The sequence below is a fragment of the Spinacia oleracea genome, chromosome 4, assembly GCF_020520425.1.
Source record: "Spinacia oleracea cultivar Varoflay chromosome 4, BTI_SOV_V1, whole genome shotgun sequence".
In the NCBI taxonomy this organism is placed as follows: domain Eukaryota; kingdom Viridiplantae; phylum Streptophyta; class Magnoliopsida; order Caryophyllales; family Amaranthaceae; genus Spinacia; species Spinacia oleracea.
In genome coordinates, this window is record NC_079490.1 from 51,813,374 (window position 1) to 51,826,903 (window position 13,530).

The following is a 13,530-nucleotide window of genomic DNA, read 5'->3' on the forward strand; positions in this document are numbered from 1 at the left end:
TTTTTGGCTTTTTCTAAACTTAATGTTTTTGCTTTTGCCTCTTATTCAATATATAAAACATACTTCTCCAAGCTTTCCTTTCAAACCAACATCCATCATATCTCACCATTTTGCATATTCAATCAAAACCACAAAACACAATAACACTATGCTTCACTATTACTTCTAAGGGAGAAAATAAAACAAAGGCTAACGGCTTGTAATGAGCTAATAAGAAATGAAGGGGCAAGGCTCAAATGGCTAGCAAGGGAGAAAATGCAAACAAAATACAAGAAAATAAGAAAAATGATGTCCTAATCTATAAAAAGAAAATAGTAACCGAAAGGAAATGCCTCTATCGTCACATAAAGTAGTTCGGTCACGGTCTCGGGAAGAAAAAAGTCAAATTCAGGATAAGGGAAAGTCAATGCCAAGGATCCATGCCACTTAATATTTGTGTTTGAGAATTGGTCTAGAAAGAAAAGGATCCTCACATATGGGTAGAAATTACTATCCTCTCCGGCTTCAAGTAGATCACTAGAGAGAACGACACCGTCTTATCACAAACCAAGGGTTCAAGACTCATGCTATCCAAAGTTCTAACCGACTACCTTTACACATAAATCCTAGACTCGAACAAAGACATTCAAAACCGTGCACACCTCTACCAATTAGGAATAAAAGCATTCTAATTAACCTACAAGTTCCAATTTTATTATGCCCGAATCAAGAATAAATCCTAAAAAACTAGAAAAACTTGCCTTGACTAAGAGGAAAAAGGTAAATAAAAAGAAAAGGAAACGAAAAAGAAAATAAATGAAAGAAACAAAAAGGAAAGAAAAAGGAAGAAAAGAAAACAAAGAAAGAAAAGAAAGGAAAAGAAAAGAACCTAAAATCAATGAAACAAGACAAGAAATATGCACAAAATCACACAAAAGCACGCAATCTAAAACATGGAGATCATAGTGGCAACCACACAATAAAATCCCCCCCCAAGCTCGAATTAGGCCATGTCCTCAAGGCCTAAAACGAAACAAAGAGGGGCACAACTACCCATTCAACCAATGCCCCACATGAAGAATGCCCGATCCCAAAGAATGCAAGAAAATTAGAAGGATATACTGGAAATGTCGTGGGAGCAAGTCCCGCAAAAAACCGAAATAACGAACGAACTCACCAAAAGTAAAACGGGCATGGCAAAGGTGGATGAAATGATTCCACACCAAGAAAGTGCACAAAAAGAAAAACTCAAAAAGCCACGGGTTGCCTCCCGCGAGCGCTTCTTTAATGTCACTAGCTTGACGGTGCCCCCCAAATTCATGGGGGGTCCTTGAGGTCCATGATGGAAAAAGTGCCATGAGAATCATCTACAAAATAATGATTGAGCTGATGTCCATTTACTTTGAAATTTCCGGCATCACGACCCCAAATTTCGATAGCACCATGGGGGGAAACTCTCACCACTTCAAACGGGCCGCTCCAACGGGACTTGAGCTTGCCTGGAAACAATTTCAATCGAGAGTTGTAGAGGAGAACCCTATCCCCTTCCTTGAACTCCCTCTTGTCAATAAGCGCATCGTGATATTGCTTGGAACGAGCTTTGTAGATACTTGCCGAATCATAGGCGTTCATTCGAAGCTCTTCAAACTCATGGAGGTCAAGGAGACGTCGCTCACCCGAACAAGTGAGCTCCAAGTTCTAGATTTTTATGGCCCACATGGCCCTATGCTCTAGCTCAACTGGTAAATGGAAATTCTTGCCATACATAAGCTTATACGGGGTCATCCCAATCAGGGTTTTGAAAGCCGTCCTATAACCCCATAAGCATTATCAAGCTTGATGGCCCAATCCTTCCAATTCTTAACAACCGTCTTCTCAATGTTCGACTTAATATCGCGGTTGGTGACCTCTACTTGTCCACTTGTTTGGGGATGGTACGCCAAACCAACCTTGGGATGCACATCATACTTCTTCAAAAGGGCTTTGAATCTCCCATGAACAAAGTGGGATCCTCCATCACTTATCACCGCTCCAGGGACTCCGAAACGAGGTAATATAATCTTTTTGTAAAGAGAAAGAACCACCTTGTGATCACTGGTGGGTGAGGCGATTGCTTCCGCCCATTTAAAAACATAGTCAACGGCCACAAGGATGTACAAATTGCCATATGAAGAAGGAAAAGCGCCCATGAAGTCAATTCCCCAAACATCAAACACCTCTAGCTTGATAATGGAAGATTGGGGCATCTCTTTCCTCTTAGACACATTTCTCGTTCGTTGGCAACGATCACAAGTTTTGAAAAAAGGCCCAAGCATCCCGGAATACAGTGTGCCACCATAGCATACATTATAGGACATTGGAGGCGGTTTATTTTATCCCCCTCATATGCCCCCCACAAGGAGAGGAGTGGCACATGCAGAGAACATTAGCAAACTCATCATTCGATACACACCTCCGTAATAGCCCACTCGGGCCTCTTCTCAACAAAATAGGCTCATCCCACACACATCGCCTAGAATCATACTTCAATTTCCTTCGTTGTTGAGTGGAGAAATCCTCTGAGATTTCCTCACAAGCGAGGTAGTTCACAAGGTCGGAATACCAAGGTAGAGAGGAGCTTTCAACCATGTAAAAAGCATCTTCGCGCAAGGAGTCCTCAATTAGCAAATCATCCATAACCCCATTGCCAAGCCCAAGCCTACAAAGATGATCAGCAACCACATTTTCGGCTCGCTTCTTGTCACGAATCTTAATGTCGAATTCTTGTAGGAGGATAACCCATCAAATGAGCCTTGGCTTTGCCTCCTTCTTGGCCATAAGATACCGGATTGTCGCAAGGCCGGTGTACACAATGGTTTTTGAGCCCACCAAGTCGGTCCGGAATTTCTCGAAGGCATGTAAAATTGCAAGGAACTCTTTTTCCGTGGTGGTATAATTGGATTGGGCTTGAATGAGAGTCTTGGACATGTAATAAATGACATAAAGTTTCTTATCCATCCTTTGACCCAAAACACCCCCTACGGAATAGTAGCTCGCATTACACATTAGTTCGAAAGGGAGGGACCAATCAGGAGCTTGCACGATAGGCCGGAGTGGAAACCAAAGCGAGCTTGAGCTTGTTGAAGGCATTAAGGCATGCGACATCAAACTGAAAATCACACTCCTTTTGAAGGAGATTAGTAAGGGGCCTTGCAATCAAGGAAAAGTCCTTGATGAACCTCCTATAAAAAACCGCATTCCCAAGGAAGGAGCGGATGCCCTTCACATTGACCGGATGAGGGAGCTTTTTAATTACCTCAATTTTCGCCCTATCCACTTCAATACCAAGGTGTGATACCTTATACCCAAGGACATCCCCTCTTGCACCATAAAGTGACATTTCTCCCAACTAAGCACCAAATGAACCTTTTAACATCTCTCAAGGCACTTTTCAAGGTTGAGGAGGCACTCATCATAGGTGGCCCCACCCACCGAAAAAATCATCCATGAAGACCTGAATCTCCTTCTCAAGTATGTCTCCGAAAATGCTCATCATGCATCTTTGGAATGTTCCGGAGGCGTCGCAAATCCCTAATGGAATTCTCCTATAAGCAAATGTTCCATATGGACAAGTGAAAGTAGTTTTCTCATGGTCTTCCGGGTTTATGGGGATTTGGAAGAACCCGGAATAACCATTGAGAAAACTAAGGTACTTGTGCTTTGTTAGTCGCTTAAGCATTTGATCTATGAAGGGAAAAGGAAAATGGTCCTTCTTGGTGGAAAGGTTTAGTTGATGGTAGTCAATGCACATTCTCCACCCGGTCACCATCCGGGTAGAGACTGAAGGAAATGTGACCTTCACCCAAGGTGCATTAAGTCTAATACCAAGGTTCAGATTAATTACGAACAATTAATTCAGTGAGATCAAGTGATCGGAACAGCTAGCTGGACCAATACTTCCGATCAATGAGTTCTAATCTATATTAGGCTCATAGCTTACTCTTGACTGAACCTATAAGGTCACACCAATGGCATGTAACAGCTCACCGAATTAAATGAATCAAAAATTCATTTAATAGCTTTTTGGGAATATACCATACGACCTTGCGTCGGAATCGTATACCGTATCGCGAATATTCGTAAGCTGGGCGAAACGAATAATCGTATCGTACGACAGTGATTCGTGGTGTACGGTACGATAAATAATAGCTGTAAGGCGTTCGTCGCGAATACGAGCCGCAATGGAACTGCCGGCCTGTCGAGCCAAGCGCACAACGCGCAAGGCCCAACGAGCCAGTGAGCTCGCAATGCAGCAAGAAAGCAGGCCCACTGCACAAGTGTGCGCGCACAAAGACAGCAGCGAGAAAGCAAGCGAGGCCCGCGGCCGATCGCTGCTGCTCGGCTGCGCTGTGGGCTTCGGCCTGCAGTGGGCTGCGCATGTGAGTGGCTTGCGGTGTGTGTGAATGTGGCCGGTCAAGGCCTTCTGTCTTGGCCAGTTACACTAAATATAATATTAGCACTAGTGGAAAAAATACCTGTTGAGGGGGGCATTTTGGGTTTATTGAGGCGAACAAGGCCCGCTGCGATAGACGTAGCTTCAACAGCTCAGTGATCTGTTGAGGCGGGCTTTGTTCGCCTCAACAGGTGATCTGTTGTGGGGGGCTTTCAAAAGCCCGCCTCAAAAACCTCTACAGAAAGCGCGAAAATAAGGACCTGTTGAGGGGGGCATTTAAGAAGCCCGCCTCAACAGCCTCCTCTGTTGAGGCTCACTTCTTAAATGCCCCCCTCAACAGGTCCTTATTTTTGCGCCAAAAGTTCATATGTTGTTGAGGCGTACATTAAAAGCCCCCTTCAACAACATTAATTTTTTTTTTTTCCAAATTCTTTTAAAATATAAAATAGGCGGCAATAACCACAACTAGATATATACTCCATTGAGTATTGAAACCTGTACCCAATCAACACCAAAATAGCAAAGGTATGAATCTGCTTATCTTTGATAAATAAATCATTACATTAACTTCATTTATATTAACCCAACAGAGCAAAGCGTATATATAGTACGTATGTTTACAATTTTTAAACACCTAGCTAGTCTAACAAATTACAACTAATATTAACAACTAAAGACAAAAGGCTAGAGAGCTAATCTAACAAATGTCTCTAATCCAGCCACTTAGGTCCCTTTAGATCATGCATTACAAACCTTAAGTAAGGTCGTGTTGACTTTCTTCCAATCGACTCGATCCCTAGCCTGCAAGTTGCATGGAAGGAAAATATATATGAGTACCAAAGTTTACACTCACGATATTGTCTTTACATTCCATTGAAGCATAAAATTAAAAGATATAGTTGCAGACTATAGAGATAATTAAGTACGTTGTTGACCTATAACGACCCAATGAGCCTTAAATGTGCATACGTAGATTAGAATGAGTTTTAGAAAGTTAAAGCTATGTATATTAGTAATGTAATAAGAATCAAATGAGTCCTTAGGTTCTTTAGTTCAAAGTTGGGAGCGGAAATGTCATTTTAGCTCTAAACATGACCTATAACGACCTAATGAGCCTTAAATGTGCATAAATAGATTCGAATGAGTTTTAGAAAGTTAAAACTATGTATATTAGTCATGTAATAAGAATCAAATGAGTCCTTAGGTTTTTTAGTTCAAAGTTGGGAGCGGAAATGTCATTTTAGCTCTAAACATGACCTATAACGACCTAATGAGCCTTAAATGTGCATAAATAGATTCGAATGAGTTTTAGAAAGTTAAAACTATGTATATTAGTCATGTAATAAGAATCAAATGAGTCCTTAGGTTCTTTAGTTCAAAGTTGGGAGCGGAAATGTCATTTTAGCTCTAAACATGACCTATAACGACCTAATGAGCCTTAAATGTGCATAAATAGATTCGAATGAGTTTTAGAAAGTTAAAACTATGTATATTAGACATGTAATAAGAATCAAATGAGTCCTTAGGTTCTTTAGTTCAAAGTTGGGAGCGGAAATGTCATTTTAGCTCTAAACAGAAGCAAACAGAGGAGAAACACACAGATGGAAGTGAAATTCTAAAGACCACCAGATCAGAATTCACATGCAACAGCAGCAAGACCAGCAGATTAGTATTCAAAGCAATAAATTAGCAAATCCAGCAGACTTGTAATTATGGAAAAATTAAAGAACTTTACCAAATCCATGAAGATATAAACGCTTCCATCTTTGTGTCTAAACAACCTAAGTAAATAAATACTCGGTTGTAAAAAACTTAGCCCATTGCTCACGAACCACATCTATTTCCTCATCGGTATAAGGCGCATTTCTTGGAGTGTAAGCCTGAAATAAGTAACATGATAAGTAATGCTACTTGTAAATTAAGAATTCTACTACGTAAAAGTACTAGTATTAGTAGTTCAACTAACATATGGTAAAAGAACGAACATTGTCTAACCGCTCATCAGTGTTATGGTGTAACGTGACTATTTCATGCATGAACTTCATAACGTAATAGCCACACTCGCGGGCGCCGACTTGTTGAGCACACTGATTTGGAGATAAATCATAAATTATATATCCAAGTAGTTACCCAAAAAAAAAAGTAAAGCTAATTAGTAAGCATGATATACCTTTACATGGAAGCCTTTCAACCCCTGCATAGTCGCTCTATTCGGACAAATCCCATCATTAAACTTGTACACTTGGTATGCCCTGGAAGTTGAGTAAAACTTCATGAATCTGATTCGGCACGAAAAGAAATAACTTAAAAAGAATTGAAAGTAACTTACAAACACAAGATTCCCCATGCACTATTTTCTCGGTTGGAACCTATCGCAGAGTCGAAAATATACGCACAACCTCTACGTAGGTCTAACACTACTTACCTGCGGTCCTGCAACAAAGAAAAGAGAGCAATACTTAGTAAAGGGAGCAATACTTAGAAAAGAGAGCAAAATGCTACAATTGGCCATTTACAAAGCTATACCTAAAATAATGGCCTTATGGTATTACACCTAACATGCAAAACAATCCCAAATCAAACCTCACCTAAAAAAACAACCCAAAAAAAAATCATAACTCACCAGTTCTACGCACTGATCTGCACAGCTCAGATCAGAACTGTGCAGATCAATGCACAGAACTGATCAGAACTGACCAGTTCTGTGCACTGATCTGCACAGTTCTGATCTGAACTGTGCAGATCAATGCACAGAACTGATCAGAACTGACCAGTTCTGTGCACTGATCTGCACAGTTCTGATCTGAGCTGTGCAGATCAGTGCACAGAACTGATCAGAACCTGACCAGTTTTGTGCACTGATCTGCACAGTTCTGATCTGAGCTGTGCAGATCAATGCACAGAACTGATCAGAACTGACCAGTTCTGTGCACTGATCTGCACAGTTCTGATCTGAGCTGTGCAGATCAGTGCACAGAACTGATCAGAACTGACCAGTTCTGTGCACTGATCTGCACAGTTCTGATCTGAGCTGTGCAGATCAGTGCACAGAACTGATCAGAACTGACAAGTTCTGTGCACTGATCTGCACAGTTCTGATCTGAGCTGTGCAGATCAGTGCACATAACTGCACAGTTCTGGGCAAAATGCTACAATTGGCCATTTACAAAGCTATACCTAAAATAATGGCCTTATGGTATTACACCTAACATGCAAAACAATCCCAAATCAAAACTCACCTAAAAAAACAACCCAAAAAAAAAATCATAACTAACCAGTTCTACGCACTGATCTGCACAGCTCAGATCAGAACTGTGCAGATCAATGCACAGAACTGATCAGAACTGACCAGTTCTGTGCACTGATCTGCACAGTTCTGATCTGAGCTGTGCAGATCAGTGCACAGAACTGATCAGAACTGACCAGTTTTGTGCACTGATCTGCACAGTTCTGATCTGAGCTGTGCAGATCAGTGCACAGAACTGATCAGAACTGACCAGTTTTGTGCACTGATCTGCACAGTTCTGATCTGAGCTGTGCAGATCAGTGCACAGAACTGATCAGAACTGACCAGTTCTGTGCACTGATCTGCACAGTTCTGATCTGAGCTGTGCAGATCAGTGCACAGAACTGATCAGAACTGACCAGTTCTGTGCACTGATCTGCACAGTTCTGATCTGAGCTGTGCAGATCAGTGCACATAACTGCACAGTTCTGATCAGTTTTGTCCACTGATCTGCACAGTTCTGATCTGGGCAGTGCAGATCAGTGCACAGAACAGAACTGATCAGTGCACTGAGAAGCTAAAACAGTACTTCATGCATGTAAATTACACCTTCAAACATGTAAATTACACCATACTGTAAGCAAAGTATCAAATTGTAAACAAAGTCATCTTCAAAACGGTTTTTATGTACTTATCCATCATCAACCACCAGAAAGCAAACATCAGAAACTAAGTTACCAATCACAAAGCCATGCAAACAAGAACAGGTAATTGATATTATTAGACAAAATGTACTGAAAACTAACCTAGGAAAATTCAACTGCAATTTCTGCAACCTGTGCTTGGAACCTGGCTCACATAAGAGGATACGACATTCACCAAGTTTACACCTGTGTGAAAAAACCAGATAAAGTTAGTCAAGTTATTAGAAGTATCAGACTCTCAGTAACTTAAATAGGAGGGATAAAGTAGGAGACTATCACTGCAATTCCTCTTCACAATACAAGTGGCAATTGATTGGGGTTGAATTTTTAGAAAAAAAAATATGAATTAATATCCACAAGTATCCTTCACTATTCAAATTTAAGTAGTCAAGATAACAAAAATTCCAAGGCGCACAGGCTTTCAGATATGAATAGAAAGAACAAAGTCAAAAACTTCAACAATGCATCAGAAGTGAAGCCCGAACTTACACATGTATGTTTCAATTACGATTCGTAACCCATATTCCTTCCGTATGATCTGTACGCATATGATTAGTATTATTTGCATCCTCCTCTTCTGGCAATGGTTGAACAACCATTGGTAACGGAGGTGTGTCATCATACTCATCATACTCATCTTCATCTACAACATCATCAATACCCAAAATATGTCTTTTTCCTTGGGCAACAACACGCCATCTAGGATCAATATTGTCAACCACATAAAAAACTTGCTTAGCTAGTGATGCTAGAATGAATGGCTCGTCACTGTCACTTAGTCGATCAAAATTCACCAAGGTTAAACCCGGGAAAATTTCATCTCGCTTCACACCATTTTGGTTGTTAGCCCACTGACACCGAAAAACAGGGATCACAAAATAGGTATAATCAAGCTCCCATATTTCTTCGATAACACCATAATATGATTGTGTTGAATCAACCGGCCTTTTATCCTTAGCGCTTGCATAGACCCTAGATGATGCAACAACCTTTACTCCACTATTTTGCACTACACTCTTTTCATCTTGCCTTCTAGTGTAGAATGTGAACCCATTGATATCATATCCTTCAAAAGATCGAACACATAGTCGAGGACCTCGAGATAACCACTTGATCGTATCAGAAACATCATGGTCTTGTTTCTTTCCAACTTCCTTCTTAAACCATTCAATAAATGTGCGATTATGTTCCCGCATCAACGCTCTTTCCTTCAACTTAGGATTACAATGTTGCAATTCAAGCAGATGCTTTTCTAAATAAGGATGAACCTCTGTAAGATGCTGCAACACACAAAGATGTGCCTTCTTCTTCCTCTCCGATGGAGGAGATATCACATTTTTACCAATTACTCCCTCCCCTGCGAGCCTACCAACATGTCGAGATTTTGGAAGTCCTATTGGTTCAAGGCTTGACAAAAACTCAGCTAGATATCCAGAAATCTCTTCTTTAAGGACTCCCCGAATGATACTACCCTCTGGATTAGCCGGATTCCTTGCTTTGTCCTTTAAAGTCTTAAAAAATCTCTCAAAAGGATACATCCATCTTAAGAACACCGGACCACATAACTTGACTTCGCGAACTAAATGGACAATCAAATGCACCATTATATCAAAGAAAGAAGGCGGAAAATACATTTCAAATCGACATAGAGTTTCAACAACATCATTGTGCAAAGCATCCAAAGTCTCCGGATCAATCACCTTAGCACATATGGAATTGAAAAACAAACAAAGTTTTGTTATAACATGTCTCACGTGTTTCGGCAATATCCCACGAAGTGCAATTGGCAAAAATACATTAATCAGTGCATGACAATCATGAGACTTCATACCAATCAACCTAAGGTCCGAGAGAGACACTAGGCGCTTAACATTCGACGAATATCCCGAGGGAACCTTAATGCCATGTAAGCACTCACAAAACTTCTTCTTCTCCTTTCTCGACATTGTGTAACACGCTGGAGGCAGAAAGGTCTTTGTACCATCCTTTTTTTTAACAGGCCACAAATCTGGTCGAATATTCTTCTTTTTCATATCTTTCCGCACATTCTCATTGTCCTTGGTCTTTCCTGGTATGTTTAGCAAAGTCCCGATGATAGCATCGCATACATTTTTCTCAATGTGCATTACATCGAGACAATGCCTAACCGACAAATCTTTCCAGTAGGGAAGATCCCATAATGGAGACACTTTCTTCCATAAAACACCCTTTTTAGACTTGGACTTGAAGCACTTACCGTATTTGGTTTCAACATTTTTGATACGTTCATAAACTTGTGATCCTGTCAAAGGTGTACGAGCTACTCCTTCCTCGGTGAACCCATTGAATTCCTTCTTCTTCTTACGATAAGGATGATATCGACTAAGGTGCTTCCTGAAATCTGGGTAGATATTTTTTTTGAAATGATCCAACCGTGTGGGCTTCATGTCCTCTTCACATATAGGGCATGCTTGTTCTCCTTTGGTTTTGTACCCAGACAAGTTTCCATAGGCCGGAAAATCATTTATGGTACAGAAAACCATTGCCCGCAATGTAAAGTTTGAGTTGGTGTGAGCATCGAACATTGGAACACCTTCATTCCACAACAATTTCAAATCATCTATGAGTGGAGCGAGATACACATCTATATCATGTCCTGGCTGCTTAGGCCCTGAGATGAGGAGTGACAACATGATATACTTGTGTTTCATACACAACCATGGAGGAAGATTGTAAATTGCAAGAAGAACCGGCCAAGTGCTATGCTGACTACTCAGAGAGCCGTATGGATTCATCCCATCTGTACATAGAGCAAGTCTCAGATTTCTAACCTCCTTGCCAAATTCAGGATACTTCTTATCAATAGTTCTCCATTGAGGAGAATCAGCCGGATGTCTAAGGAATTCATCTTTCTTCCTCCCTTCCGCATGCCACCTCAGATACTTAGCATTCTTCTTTACGGAGAACAAGCGCTCAAACCTAGGTATGATCGGAAGATACCACAATACCTTGGCGGGCGGTCCCCTCTTAGCTGAATTGGCCCCTTTACGCTTGTAACGCGACATAGAACACGTTGGACACTTATCCAAATTTTCATACTCTTTTCTGTAAAGAATACAATCATTTGGGCAAGCATCTATCTTGACGGCCTCTAAGCCTAAGGGATTCGTCAATTTGTTGGCATAATAGGCAGAGGTGGGAATGTCATTGCCATCGGGAAACCAAAGACCTAGTCGTTTCAATAATTTCGTGAAACTTTCTTCGGTCCAACCACTCTCCGCTTTCAAGTTGGAAAGTGATGCCACACATTCTAACAATTTGAATTTTGTACACCCAGGGTACAAAGGCGTCTCAGCAGCCTTTAATACCTGCTCGAGTATGTGAGGTCGTTCATTCAAGTGATCTTTCACCGCATCCATCATTTCATTTATTTCATTATCTTCTTGCTCATCATCATCCATCTCATTATTCTCAGAAATATCAGAATCACTCTCATCACTCTCATCACTCTCTGCCAGAACATCAAATTCATTCACACTAGAACTTGGACGATCAAGTATTTTCTCACCATGCCAAAACCAGACATGGTAATCTTGCTTAAACCCACGACGAAATAAATGATCCTCAATTTCATCAATATCAGCTAACCGCCTTACATTGTTACAATCACGGCAAGGACAATAGATCTTTGCGGCTTTCGTATTCCGTTGGTGTGCTAAAGCACATCTAAAGAACTCCTCAACCCCACTCAAGTATTCCACCGTAGTATGGTCACCGTACATCCAACGACGACTCATTTCTAATAACACAAGGTTTTACACAGAATTAGATAAATCAAGCCACAAATTCTTAATTTTGACACAAGAACTATACTAGCTTGGCATAAGATCTTTGTTCTCTAATGATGCAATCTTAATTTTGACACAAGAACTATACTAGCTTAGTTTCTGATGTTTGCTTTCTGGTGGTTGATGATGGATAAGTACATAAAAACCGTTTTGAAGATGACTTTGTTTACAATTTGATACTTTGCTTACAGTATGGTGTAATTTACATGTTTGAAGGTGTAATTTACATGCATGAAGTACTGTTTTAGCTTCTCAGTGCACTGATCAGTTCTGTTCTGTGCACTGATCTGCACTGCCCAGATCAGAACTGTGCAGATCAGTGGACAAAACTGATCAGAACTGTGCAGTTATGTGCACTGATCTGCACAGCTCAGATCAGAACTGTGCAGATCAGTGCACAGAACTGGTCAGTTCTGATCAGTTCTGTGCACTGATCTGCACAGCTCAGATCAGAACTGTGCAGATCAGTGCACAGAACTGGTCAGTTCTGATCAGTTCTGTGCACTGATCTGCACAGCTCAGATCAGAACTGTGCAGATCAGTGCACAAAACTGGTCAGTTCTGATCAGTTCTGTGCATTGATCTGCACAGCTCAGATCAGAACTGTGCAGATCAGTGCACAGAACTGGTCAGTTCTGATCAGTTCTGTGCATTGATCTGCACAGTTCTGATCTGAGCTGTGCAGATCAGTGCGTAGAACTGGTGAGTTAAAAAAAACTAAGATTTGGTTTTAAGTCCAAACCTTGGTCTGATGGCTGATTCTTCTATTGCAAATGAGGAATAGATGGATATAAGGAAGACAGGGTTGAATAGCTTGGTCTGAAGTTCCTCGAGAACTGGCACCAAGAAGCATAAAACAGAACATCTACACAGTCCTGATTGAGGTTGTACACCAAATGCAGCGCTTTTTGCAATGATGCTTCATCTCCCTTGAAAATTAGAAGTAAGCAAATGCTATTAGATTTAGTTGAAAAGTAACAGAAAGGAAAAAGCTCCACATAAAATAACATAGCTATAGAATCTCCTAATTTGGTTATTAAAGTCCTTTCTTAAGTTAAATATCAAACCACAGTTTGTTTCCATGCAACAGGATGGATAACTGAATGAGCCCCTATGCATGCAACTATGCAAGAGTTAAGCTACAAGCACCTGGCACTACTCATACTCAGCCATAGTCAAAAGCCTTGTAAGTAGAACTAGTTAATATGAGACTGGTCCTCGGCAAAGGAAGAGGCACGGAGGTTTGCTGCGGACTGTGCATACATTTTCAAATTTTGACAGGTGCTCGACGACCTGGCTTGATTAAATTTTTAACCAAGAAACAAAAAAAGACTAAAAAAATCTCTAGGGGGGCAGACTAGT

At 40.8% G+C, this 13,530-nt stretch overlaps 1 protein-coding gene and 1 long non-coding RNA gene across 2 annotated transcripts; both read right to left on the bottom strand.

The window, feature by feature from the left end:
- Window positions 1–1,296: 1,296 nt before the first annotated feature.
- Window positions 1,297–1,611, bottom strand: LOC130471533 (uncharacterized). Its single transcript, XM_056841724.1, has one exon. It carries the CDS (start codon window positions 1,609–1,611, stop codon window positions 1,297–1,299), a length of 315 nt encoding a protein of 104 aa, XP_056697702.1.
- Window positions 1,612–6,110: 4,499 nt separating this feature from the next.
- Window positions 6,111–6,818, bottom strand: LOC130459549 (uncharacterized). The gene is made up of 4 exons (XR_008919020.1): window positions 6,741–6,818; window positions 6,582–6,663; window positions 6,397–6,498; window positions 6,111–6,291 (listed from the first exon to the last, which is right to left on the bottom strand). It is a non-coding gene; the product is annotated as an uncharacterized lncRNA (long non-coding RNA).
- Between the last annotated feature and the right edge of the window lie 6,712 nt (window positions 6,819–13,530).

What these genes read in the sequence shown, in the direction of transcription:
- LOC130471533 (XM_056841724.1), bottom strand. Translation starts at nt 1,611, where the DNA reads ATGAACGCCTATGATTCGGCAAGTATCTACAAAGCTCGTTCCAAGCAA.